The sequence below is a fragment of the Vigna unguiculata genome, chromosome 5 (assembly GCF_004118075.2).
Source record: "Vigna unguiculata cultivar IT97K-499-35 chromosome 5, ASM411807v1, whole genome shotgun sequence".
Taxonomy (NCBI): Eukaryota; Viridiplantae; Streptophyta; class Magnoliopsida; order Fabales; family Fabaceae; genus Vigna; species Vigna unguiculata.
In genome coordinates, this window is record NC_040283.1 from 15,859,235 (window position 1) to 15,871,332 (window position 12,098).

General features: G+C 34.4%; 2 protein-coding genes across 4 annotated transcripts; one reads left to right on the top strand and one right to left on the bottom strand.

Annotated features, from left to right (window-relative positions):
- Nucleotides 1-346: 346 nt before the first annotated feature.
- LOC114186174 lies at nucleotides 347-6,018 on the top strand. The gene is made up of 2 exons (XM_028074201.1): nucleotides 347-1,093; nucleotides 4,335-6,018. The coding sequence occupies exons 1-2, from the start codon at nucleotides 828-830 to the stop codon at nucleotides 5,710-5,712; spliced, it is 1,644 nt and encodes a 547-aa protein (XP_027930002.1). The 5' UTR covers nucleotides 347-827; the 3' UTR covers nucleotides 5,713-6,018.
- Nucleotides 6,019-7,380: 1,362 nt separating this feature from the next.
- Nucleotides 7,381-9,958, bottom strand: LOC114183940 (probable inactive dual specificity protein phosphatase-like At4g18593). 3 transcript variants are annotated; one of them, XM_028071141.1, is made up of 4 exons: nucleotides 9,796-9,958; nucleotides 8,274-8,373; nucleotides 7,682-7,946; nucleotides 7,381-7,589 (listed from the first exon to the last, which is right to left on the bottom strand). In XM_028071141.1, the coding sequence occupies exons 3-4, from the start codon at nucleotides 7,908-7,910 to the stop codon at nucleotides 7,435-7,437; spliced, it is 384 nt and encodes a 127-aa protein (XP_027926942.1). In that variant the 5' UTR covers nucleotides 7,911-7,946; nucleotides 8,274-8,373; nucleotides 9,796-9,958; the 3' UTR covers nucleotides 7,381-7,434. The 3 variants fall into 3 exon arrangements, with proteins under 3 accessions (XP_027926942.1, XP_027926940.1, XP_027926941.1); XM_028071139.1 differs by having other exon boundaries at nucleotides 7,682-7,900; nucleotides 9,796-9,955; XM_028071140.1 differs by lacking the exon at nucleotides 8,274-8,373 and having other exon boundaries at nucleotides 9,796-9,950.
- Between the last annotated feature and the right edge of the window lie 2,140 nt (nucleotides 9,959-12,098).

Here is a 12,098-nt window from a genome sequence, read left to right on the forward strand (position 1 = left end):
TCTCCCAAATAATCTTCTAATAAAGCGTGAGGTGAATCATGAAGTATGTTGAAAAACTTTTCTAAAATTATTTGATTTGAATAAAATATAACTAAATTATCAATGTGAATGTTATAAAAAAAGTAAAAAAAATATTTTAAATTTCATAATTAAATCTTCAAGTTAAAAGCTTTATCAATAACCCAATTATTATCAATCATGAACAGTTCACTTCAACCTGAGTGAATTGACTGAACCTAGGTATCATCATGAAAAAGAATGTAACTTAACTTTTTTAAATATTCAAATTTTTCTATTAAAATGCAAACCAACGTCATGTAGTGAAAAGTTTAGAGTTTGATAACCGTGTTTTGTCACTGAAAACGTTTATAGGCTGTCAATTAAATAGAAAAAAACATATTTTCTGATGAACATATGTTTTATGAAATTGCTGATGTATTTTTCATTTTTTTTAATAATAATTTTTTGTGCAGCTTTTGGATTTGTCATCCCTTCTGATTTTTTCCCCTCTTTATTATGAAGCTTTAATAAAGCTAATGTGTTGTTCCATTTGAGCTGCAACAATGTACTTTGGGTCATGACATTAATCCACAACACACCATTTTTACAACATCCAAAGACAAAGTCCTGGGATAAGAAGTGGGGAGGGAGAGAGGGAACCAATCTGTTGTTATTTTTGTTTTCATGACATTATTTTCTTCTTCTTTTCTTCTTCTTCTTCTTGCATTTGTTACTGCCCTACCCATGATCTTGGAACTGAGATGCTTCATTGAGTGATATTAGATCTCAAGTTGAAGTCTTTGAAGATACCCATTACTCACAGAGTCATGGGGGGTGTGAGTTTGAGGGAATCGTGGTGTTTCTGCAAAGGGGTGAGTAAGTCTGAGAAAATGAAAGCTGCAATCTTTACAGGGAAGGGTCAAGGTATGGCTACTATCACCGGCATTTCTCCAAATGGGGTTTCCGGTACCGGATTTTTAATCCACCGGAATCTTCTTTTGACTACTCACACCAATCTTCCCTCGGTGGTGGCCGCCGACAGTGCCGAGATCCGGCTGCACAATGGCGTGGCTGCAACTCTTGTGCCTCAGAGGTACCCCTATTTGACGATAGTGCTGTGATTTCATTTTTCTTGCTCAAGTTGATGTCAAACTTGGAAGAAAATGTAGCCAACGTGTCATTATCTTTTATTTTTCGAAAAGTTTTTTTGGGGAGTGGTTAAGTTTTTGTGTAGTTGTTAGGTAAGAGAGGGAGATAAGTAGGCCAGTGGAGGGTTAAACAGTGTTGAGGTGTAAGGTGGTTGGCTTTTGTGTTAAGATTTGTTTCTGATATTTGTAACCAATGCAGTTAATGTGGTAAAGTTGGATTGGATTTCAGTTCTAAAGGTTGGAAACACGTTTTTTGTTAGAATTTGAAAGAGTTCTGTGTTTTTGGTAAGAGATCTTGGGGTTGGAAAGCTACTTCTGGCTTTACTCATTCAAGTTGGATCGGGTAGATTCACTGGTAGCAAAAGCTTCTATTAGCACATCTTTGTTTTTGAACTATTTGCTTGTTCACAATATACTTCTCGCTAGTTTTAATTACTGTACAACACAGCAGATTCTTCTTGTCTCTATTTTATGTTCATTGGTGATTTATTTGGTCTTCCTTTGTTGACTTTGTGTGTACCTGCAATTCAGTGAAGTTTGAAAATCTTTTATGGTTGTTTGTTAGCAGTTGTAGCTAACATTACTTCACTTTATCAAGGACATTCATGTAGAATATTAATAGTGGATGTTGATTTAGTTTAGTACTTTTGAGAGATAAACTTTACACCTGTGTACCAGTATCATGTGATTCAATTTCCATTAGGTTATGTATTTATATTGTTTTTGCATATTCACATATTTATAAGCTCAACTATTTAGTTTTCTGTACTGTATGCCCTATATATTTATTTTGAAACTTTGAAGTGATTTAATTTATGGTCAGAAGTAGCTATTTCTAGGCATAGCAAGCCAGACTTGTTATTAAAAATTACTGTAAATAGTGGCTTGTGTGGTGTGTATTGGTGTCAATAATCTAATTTTATGGATAATGTTTAAGAAATGAAAAATCCGTGATACATGGCATAAAATCAAAACAACCTAAACAAATTCAAAGTAAAAAAAAAAACAGTTTTGATGTTTTAGCATTTTTCTAAAATTCATATTCTAATTCTTAAGAATTTGGTAATGTTCCAAAAGAAAAGTAGAGATATACACACTTTTCCTTGGAAGGTGTTTTGGCACATTTATTAAATTGTGATATTTGTCATAACTGTTTGATAGAGTATAGAGTGTGATATTTGTTATAGCTGTGAATGCAACTGTATATAGTTAGTTATGCAGTTGTAATCAATTAGTGTTATCATGTCATATTTCATCTTAAAGTCAATTTACATTAAGTGAAGTTGTCTAATAGATATATAAGATGCAATCTAAGAATTGAGAGACAGATGATGTAGGACTTCCCAAAAACCTCATGACAAGGACTACAAATGCTTAGTTTTGTTATGGTAACTGTTTATTTCTAAGGATGTTGTTTTTAATGATGCCAAATTTCCCTTTACTTCTTCTGGGCCTGTCTTACCTACATCAGAAGTTACATCCAAATGACTCTTTCTTGGTGTCATTACCTTCAGTTTTTTCCTCAACACCCACCAATAATCTACCTCCTACTTCTGTGTATAATCCATTATTCTCACCCGAAAGTACTTCTTTTCATTCTTCATCTAGTCCTATACCTGAACTTGTCAAACTTCTAACCCCTATTCCTGTCAAATCTGTCCATATCATGCAGACGACTTCAAAGTCCGGTATAGTTAAACTCAGGCCGTGCCTCACTTTATTGCTCACTACTTTTGAGCTCTCATTGTTCAGAAAGCTTTATCTTCTTCACAATGGAAATTAGCTATAGAAGATGAGTTTTATGCTTTAATTGCTAACAAGACTTGGTCTCTTGTTCCTCTGCCACCTGGAAGAACAGCTATTGGCTGGTAAGGGGGTGTTTTGAATAAAAGAAAATCATGATGATGCTATCAATACGTATAAAGAGAGTCTTCTTGCTTAGAGTTTCCACCAAACTCCAGGTTGTGACTTCTCTGAAACTTTTTCTTCGGTTTTAAACTGGTCACAAGTCGTATCATTGAGTTTGGTCTTTCAAATCACTGGCCTATACAACAATTAGATGTTAACCATGCCTTCATTCAAGGCTACTTAGTTTAGGATATTTGTATACAGCAACCAGATGGCTTCAAATCTGACAATCTTAATCTAGTACGCAAGCTGAATAGAGGAATTTATGGTCTTAAAAACCCCTGTGCATTGTGCGAAAGGCTCACTAAAACCCTCACTGGTTTTGGTTTCACTCAAGTTTTTGTCTCTATGCTCTGATAGTTGTCAATGACAGCTGTATAGTCAGCTATATAGTTGTTACTTAGCTCATTGTGATCTCTATTAATAGAGAACTCTGTAATCACATTCATAATTACATTTTAATAATATTTGTTATATTTCCTCTCTTCATATTTTTCAATACTGTCATACATTTCAAGAGGCCTTCTAACTTTTAATCGGGCACGCTTAATCTGAGAATTCTATGAAGTTATTGACATCTTATTCTAATGCTTGAGTAACCTCTATTTACTTCTTCCCCCTTCAAACAAAATTCGGCTGATTTTAGTTTTAGTAATTCTCTGTTTAATTTTAACCTTTTAGCTAAATTCATAATGCAAAACAAAACATAGTTACACAGTAATTAACTCTCATGAAAAGAGAATGTGTCAGAATGTAGAATTATGGTGGTATTTGCCATGGAAGTTTGCTTTGGTTTGAGTACTTTGTTTCTAGCATTATATATCCAATATTTTAGCGTCTCCATTCGGACTCTGCATTCTGAAACTTGAGTCAACACTTTCAAGTAGCATGTTTGAAGCTTCTCCCAGTACTTTTTTTCAGCAAGTGAATACATATGACTTTTTGTTTTGAAGAGCAGCATCATTTATCTTTATCTGCTTTCCATTCAACTTTGTGTTTTATGATGAAACTTACATTGTTGTCTTATTCTTTAATGCTTTTAATTGCTTATGTGATTTATATTAAATTATGATTGCCTCACTGCACTACATCAAGATGATGTGAATAGGACACTCCCTTAAAAAAGTTCCTTTGATGGATATTCAAAAGAGTTAGGAGACTTCTACTTTTAGAAGACATATCTTGTTGTCTTTGGCAATGAATTTTCTTATCCTATAGTAGTCCTTAGAGTGATTATTTGTAAACCAGTAGTGCATTGATTTTTTCACTTGCTTTCAGGTTTTTCATTACAAGTTCTGTATTAGATCTAACCATTGTGGGTTTAGATGATGCCGATGGGGACTCAAATGCACAGGGTCAATACCCTCACTACTTGAAGACCAGTTGCAAAGCCAATCTAGATCTGGGAAGTGTGGTTTACCTTTTAGGCTACACAGAAAAACAGGACCTCACTGTTGGTGAAGGAAAGGTGGTCATAGCCACTGACAATCTCATCAAATTATCAACTGATGGAATTCAATGGAGTCCAGGTTCAGCAGGTTTTGATGTGCATGGAAATCTTGCTTTCATGATATGTGATCCTATGAAGTTAGCCACATCACCAAATACCAAATCACCTTCAACTTCATCGTCATCGTCCTCCTCTTGGAAGAAAGAACACCCTATGCAGTTTGGCATACCGATTCCAGTCATATGTGATTGGTTAAACCAGCATTGGGAAGGCAACCTTGATGAGCTTAACAAGCCAAAACTACCACTCATGCGGTTGATGTCAACCGGCCCGAAGAGCGAGCATTCGTGTGCTTCCTTCACCCTGCGGCAAGTTTTCAAGTCAGCAGAAGGAGATGATGATGGCACCACATCTTCATCGAACAATGCTTCAAAGGCAAGAGATCAAGGACCAAGCTCTTCTGCTGTTACCAACACAGTTGAAGAAGAAAGTGCAATCACTAATCCAAATGCTGCTCATGTACAAGGAATTCCCACCCCAGAAATATATGAATCGCCTAGAGTAACTGCTGTGCCACTCAGAAGGAAAGAAAACATTCCATTGCAGCTTTTAGACATCAACTTTCCTCCAAGGACAACCAAAGCTGCAGTTTTGGCACACTCATCCAAACCAAAGTCTGCTGAAAATCATGCCAAAGACCCTTTGCCTGAAGACCAATCAGAAGGAGAACAAAACAAGCACACAAGGCCAACAACTCCTATTCCGGACGTTTCCTCAACAGGGTCTGTGAATGGAGCTGCGCAAAGCGAGGTTCAATCCAGTTCGTCTCCGGTGGAAGTACCGGAGATGCAGAACGGATACAGCAGCGAAGGAGAGACCATGTACTCGGCGGAAACCGCCGAGAGCCGGAACTACACAAGCCCCAGAGAGCTGAAGTTTCAGCAAGTGGGAAGGAGCCAGAGTTGTGTGAGTTACAACAGGTGGGGTGCTGCACCAAGAAGCCAAGTTGCTCGTGGAATGATGGTGGAAAATCAGAGAAGCTTTATGCATGTGAAGAGAATGTACTCACAAGGTGCAGCAACTTCTCAGCGTAGCAATGACTATTTCAGCCCCACTGTTTCCTCCATCATGAAACGTAACAGCAGCTCAAGCAAGCCACCTCGGCAAACTCCTGTTCATTCTCCTTCTCCCAGATGGTTGTTCTGATTGATTGATACTTCATATATGATCATATTTCAAGTTCATAGAGTAAAATTATAAAAAATTAAAGAGAAAAGAGTATAGTTGCTTCATGTTTATATTCTTTTTGTTATCCACTATTTTTTTTATGCAACACGCAAAGACACTATGTTATGGTGAATAAGAAATGTAAGCCAAAATGTAGATTTTTTCCTTCTAAATTGACTTAAGATGATTCCTGGTTCCATGTTGAGTACGATGTTTCACCCAGGATTATCTAGTTCTTGATGTAAACGGAAAGCTTTGAATTGAAAACACCTTCACTTGAGTTCACACGTTCTTGGCTATGTAAATATAAGTCGAAGTTAAGACTGAAAACGCAGTGTTCTATCTTTGGTGCTATTGCTGCATGGATGAAATTAATATTCAACACAATTTACTCAATCATTATTACCAGTTACGATCCAATAAAATGTTTTTAATTAAATATGGAATAATCCTTGATGCTTGATGAAAATTTGTTATATTGATCAATACAATTTTTTTTTTTGTAAATCAAAATAAATAAATATTATAGGATCTTTTTATTTTGGTTAGCAGTATTATAATTTTAAATTTAAATATATTAAACTTATTAAGTAAATCACATTAAGTAACACGATCAATTTTTAAAAGCTAATTAAATAAACATTTTTAATTTTTTATAACCATGAAAATATTGATTTCATTCATCACATTATAAAAGTGTAAATAGATTTCGTTATGATAATATTTTAGATATAATTACAGTAAAATTGTTAAATACTTCAAATAAAAAGTTACAAAAAAAATGTAAATTACAAAATTAATCAATTGAATATAACCCAAATTTAGCATTTCAAAACCTGTCATTTAACTTATGAAATTTGTCTAGTATGAATGTTTTGGTTTGGAGGTCAATTTATTCAAGTTATTCAGATTTAGTTCATATTAAGTCATTTTTTTTAAATTATTTTAATTTTAAATAAATAAAACAAATATATTGAATCTTTAGTATAAAGATCACATAAGTCGTTTTAATAATAATTAACTTTATTTTCTTATCACTAAATTTTAATAAAATAAATAAAAACATGATTACACCAAAACTAAAATTGAAAATGTAAATTTTAAAACATTATTTTCAGATCAAATACCACAAAATTACAATCTCTTTCTAAATTTTCGTTATTATACATTTTACCCGACTTCATTTATCTAATATTATGCACTCCAAACAAAGAGATATTACACTCAAATTCCCTTCAAATTTCTTTGGGTACAGCGATTTTTCCTTTTTTTTTTCAGGCCTGATGCTTTGATTGTTGGCTATCTTGGATATTAATTACACCATTTCATTTGTATAGTATCTTTTAACAAAACATAAAAAGTTATTAATAGATCCTTAGTTCCATTGCAAAAATTCTTATCCCCCTCTCACGATACAAATTACATCGTATTTATACTTTTGGAATGTCATTACTTTCATATAAACATGCTGAAGAAACAAATTTTATCGGTGAAAAAAAAAAAACTGAAACAAAAAACTTATTTTGAATATTAGTATTATAAAAACAATTTCTTGTAAGTTCTAATCAATAACAAGCATGGAGTTATAAATACAATCTTCCAATCTAAGCTGCCATTGTCTTTTGTTCAGAAAAAGAATAACCTTCATTTTTTTTTTTCAAGCAAGCTCTGATCTTCTGGAAAATCTGCAAGTTGATTGATTTACATATAACACTCATCTAACCTGCTTTTATGCAGCTGAAAAGCAGGGTTAATCCAGGCTCCACAGCTGCACTGCATACCAGCCCAGTTGAAATTACCCAAACGAGCATTACAACCCATACATAGAAGTTTATCTCCCACATTACCTTCTTGTACTTCCAAGCCAATCCATATCCAAAGTGTTAGTGTGAAGTTTGACATTATTTTATGGCAAATAAAATGTATGAGGGAAATTTTTTACACGTACCTGCTTCCATCCATTTCATCGGCTCAACAAATATTGAAGTGCAATCAACTGGTTGCTTTTCCGCTTCCCAGGCTTCACTGCTTCTCTTTTTCCACTTGAAGCTTGATTCTCCTTTCCCACGCTCATGGGAAACTATATTTTCCTCTGAAGCAACAATTCTTCTGCATTTCTTACACCGGTATATAAGTTTGGTTGTGGCTTCTGTCTGAGAGCTACAAGCTTCAGCCATTTGGATTGAATAATCAAATGATATTGGGTTTATACACTGCAATTTTATAAGCAAAAGAGTATAATGAAAGAGTTTGATGTCGAAAACTCCCAGACAATTACAATTGCAATTAGCATGTAGTGTCATATAACAATTTTGACCACGGCAATCTTCTTTCAGGTAGAACGTCTGGGCATAATTACTTTAGAAGTTCGTATCAGACATTGAAAAACACAGTTCATACAGGTTTCAGACTTTAGTTCCATTATGAGCATAATAAAAATACCAATGAAACAAAATGTGATGCAAATCATATATTGGATATGGACACTGAAAAAAATAATCAAGTCTGTTAATGTTAATGACTATTGAGTCTAGAGGTACCTGAAAAGCAAATTATTAATGGGGAGAGCCAAACATTAAATGCTTTATCAAGCATTCCATATTATTCGATGAGACTTAAGCACCCATAATACCCAAGTTCCTATTAGAATAAAATCAAATACTTGTGTCAATAACCAGATGAAAATTTTATAAATGAACGTTTCAACAACCATTCCTATTCTGGATATGCAAATTCACTTCTGTGAATCAGCGTCCATTGCAAAATGAGATGGATTAAAGGACCAAACATTAGTCACCAGATTATATTGCAAAATGCACCGAAATGGATCACGTCAATTACAAAACTGAACACAAAAATGGTGGAAGTGAAAATCAAACAAGAATAATAGTTAAAGTTTTGATTAAAAAAGACCCACAAATACAAGTGGTATTTACGTATCTAGCCAAACTCAAACTCATGTGGCTTCTGAAAAATATTCCCAGAATCCTGTTTATACAGCACAAAAAGGAGAGCACCAATAATAACTGTCAGGATGCAAAGAATCAAGGTACTGCTACTTCTAACAATCTACCATGAAAAGGCTGTAGAGAGAGGCCAAAGATAAAATAAACTTTCATAGATTTTTCATTGATACCCAATACAATCCGAATGAATGACAATACATGTGTCATCAACTAAATTTTAGGATATTTAACATAACACTGAATAATATTGTTAAAAGGACAAATGCAAAATTGAGGGGAAAACAATTCATTCTAAAGTCATCCCACTTCACAACATATCATATGCACCTCTTGATTCACCATCAAACAATGCTATCTAAACTGCCAACATGTAGCTTCAGAATAAGCAGATCATATTCACATAAACCTTGAGCTAGCCAGCATGCACGATGCATCTCAAGCCAAATCAGAAGATTAAAAATGAATCACAGGACAAACAGAAAGTCCTACAATGTTCTTAGATTAACTTAATAGCACCAAAGACATGTCAAATAGTAACTAAAACCAAAAGAATCTAGTACCCGTACCATGAAGAAATCAGCACAGGTCCAAATCAATGGACCCACTATGAAGGTATATCCAAAACCAAGAGAAAAGGACGAAAAGTAATACAAGTAAACAAAGAGAGCGAAAATTCAGATTTTGTGAAAAATATCTTTGTTCTTCTAACATTGGAATGCTTACACCAAATTACTTATACAAACTAATACAACTCAACAGATTAACAAACTCATAACAGATAAGTAGCTCTCATTTCTTACACACGCGAGTTAACAAGTTCACAACGCAAGCAGTCACCCAAAGTTGGCGTTTCATCAAACACTTGATATGCAGCCGCCATCATGTTAAATTCACAAACCCAACTAAAATGCCAAGCGTCCCACAGTATTGACAACATTCAACTCTGATTTAAAAAAGTTTAAATTCATCTCCACTCGGGTGCGAGTCATTGATAATAAGAACAAACCATCAGAGAAATTAAGAAGATGAAAAACGCATGTATATGATATATTTACAATTTATACACACAAAAAACCCAGAAAGAAAAGAGGGTTACCAACGAATCCTTTCCTCCAGTTTCTCTGATTTATGATTCCTCCAAAAGAGCCCTTAATTTTTAGTCTTTCTCCTTGTTTTATTTATTTTCTTTTAGTTCAGTGTTGTTGAGCTGAGTGAATGCCGGTGACGGTGGTACGCGGTTGTGAACTATTAAGTATCAATATATATTTTGTAAGGGTATATGTTTTATCTAGTATTTTACTACACCAAAAATGTTAATATAACAAGTTTAATTTTATTAGAAGTTATTTTTCAATTTTATTAACGTATTGTTAAATGTGCTTCTAAAAGGGTGTTTTTTTTTTTTTGAATTTAGGCAACTAGTAGTTAATATCTAGAGCTACTAGTTACAGATAAAATTAGAGCTAAAACTAGTAGCTAGTACTTAGAGCTAGAGTTAGAGTTAGTGATGAACTCCTTTAGATGCAAAGGAGAAAGACAAGCCTATGGTTGCATTGTAAAATGAGTGGAAATGAGAATGAAGACAAGTTTTGGAGGCCCTTGTAGCAATGGAGTTGAATGACCTAAGGTGGAAGGCATCGAATGACTTATTATCGTAGGGGAAGGTGGCTAGAGGAGCTTAGGGAGAAGCTTAGCTAGCTGTGACTCTCTCATAGGTAAATGCATGGAGTTTACTCAACATAGGTTCATCTACCATTTCAATTCAAGAGTAGTCATTACAACAAGGAGGCTCTTACTTATAGTAAAGAGTTCCTCCTAAATGAAACACACATGCACCTTGAAATGAGATGCAAATGCATAGGATACATGTTCAAATAACCGTCTCGACCAAGCTTTCAAATAGGCTTAGATGTGGCCCAATTTGGAAGCTAAAGGAAATTATATGTTGGCCTTTTATTGGAAAACAATGGCCTAACATTTGGCCCAAAGTAAATCTATGTTATTGCTCCACTTGAAGTCCATCATATCTTCACATCTTCTTTGGCCCATGAGAAAAGCATATGAAGCCCATTAAGCCTATTAGGCTTGTGTGGATCTAGGCCCTGTTGAATCTTCTTCGTCATACTTCTTGTGATTAGGCCTTTTGATGGGCTTGGGCCTGGACTGAAGCTTGGATCTTGAAGTTGGCCTAGACTTGATTCATCATCTTCTCCCCCTTGAAAAGGATTTGTCCTCTTGATGCTTATTATCATCCACTGTATCTAAAAAAGGAATCAAGTCAGTCACATTGAAAGTGGAATGAACACCATATTTAGAGGAAGATCTAATTGATATGCATTGTCATTTATCTTTCTCATGATTTAAAAAGGACCATCACCACGGGACTAGTAGTAGTAAATTGCAGCTTAGTTCCTAACCAAGACCATAAGGTTCTCCAAAAGTGACTAAGGAACATAATATCTCTATCAAACATAATTGTCTTAGATGCAACAATCAAAGTGGAACTTTTTTTATTTTTCTCTTTTTCTCTCCTAGCTCGTAATTGAGCTTGATCTTTTGCCACTTGAATATGGGAGAGTGATATCATTGGTATGACCATTATGATTGGTTTTGTGGTCAAATTGCCATGGTCTACCTAAGAGAATATGACATGCTTCCATTGGAATTACATCATATAAAACTTCATCTTTGTACTTTCCAATGGAGAACTCAATCTCAACATAAACCACTATCAATAATGAGAGACCTAATACCTATAGCTAGTAGCTAGGGTTTCATGTTTCTTAATAATTCTTACAAATATATCATTATATTATCAAACTCCACGGTAAAGCACACATGCAAAATAATTAAATTAACACACTAATGACATACAATGGACTTGAACTCAAGTCCTCTCCACATAACCAAGTACTCTTAACCACTTAAGCTATTACTGTTCCTTGTCATAACTCTCTGCATTAATTACTATATAGATCCCCTCAATTGCATTTATATTAAATAAATATTCATTTATTTACTTAATTTTTTCGCATCTTACAACAAGAGCTAGAGCTAGAGCGAGTACCTATAACTAGTATCTCGAGCTAGTAGTTATAGCTAGTAGCTAATGCTAGTAGCTAAAGCTAATAGCTACAGTTAGTAGCTAAAGCTAGAGCTATAGATAATAGCTAGAGATAGTAGCTAAATCTAGTAGCTAGTAGCTAGAGTTAGAACTATTAGTTAGTAGCTAGAACTAGGGTTAATAGCTTGTAGTGAGAGCTAGAGTTAGTCGCTAGAGCTAGTAGCTAAAGCCTGTAGGTAATGCTAAAAGCGAGAGCTAGTAACTAGAGCTACTACTAGAGATAGTAGCTAGAGCTACTGTTAGAGATAGTAGCTAGTAACTAGAGCTACTGCTAA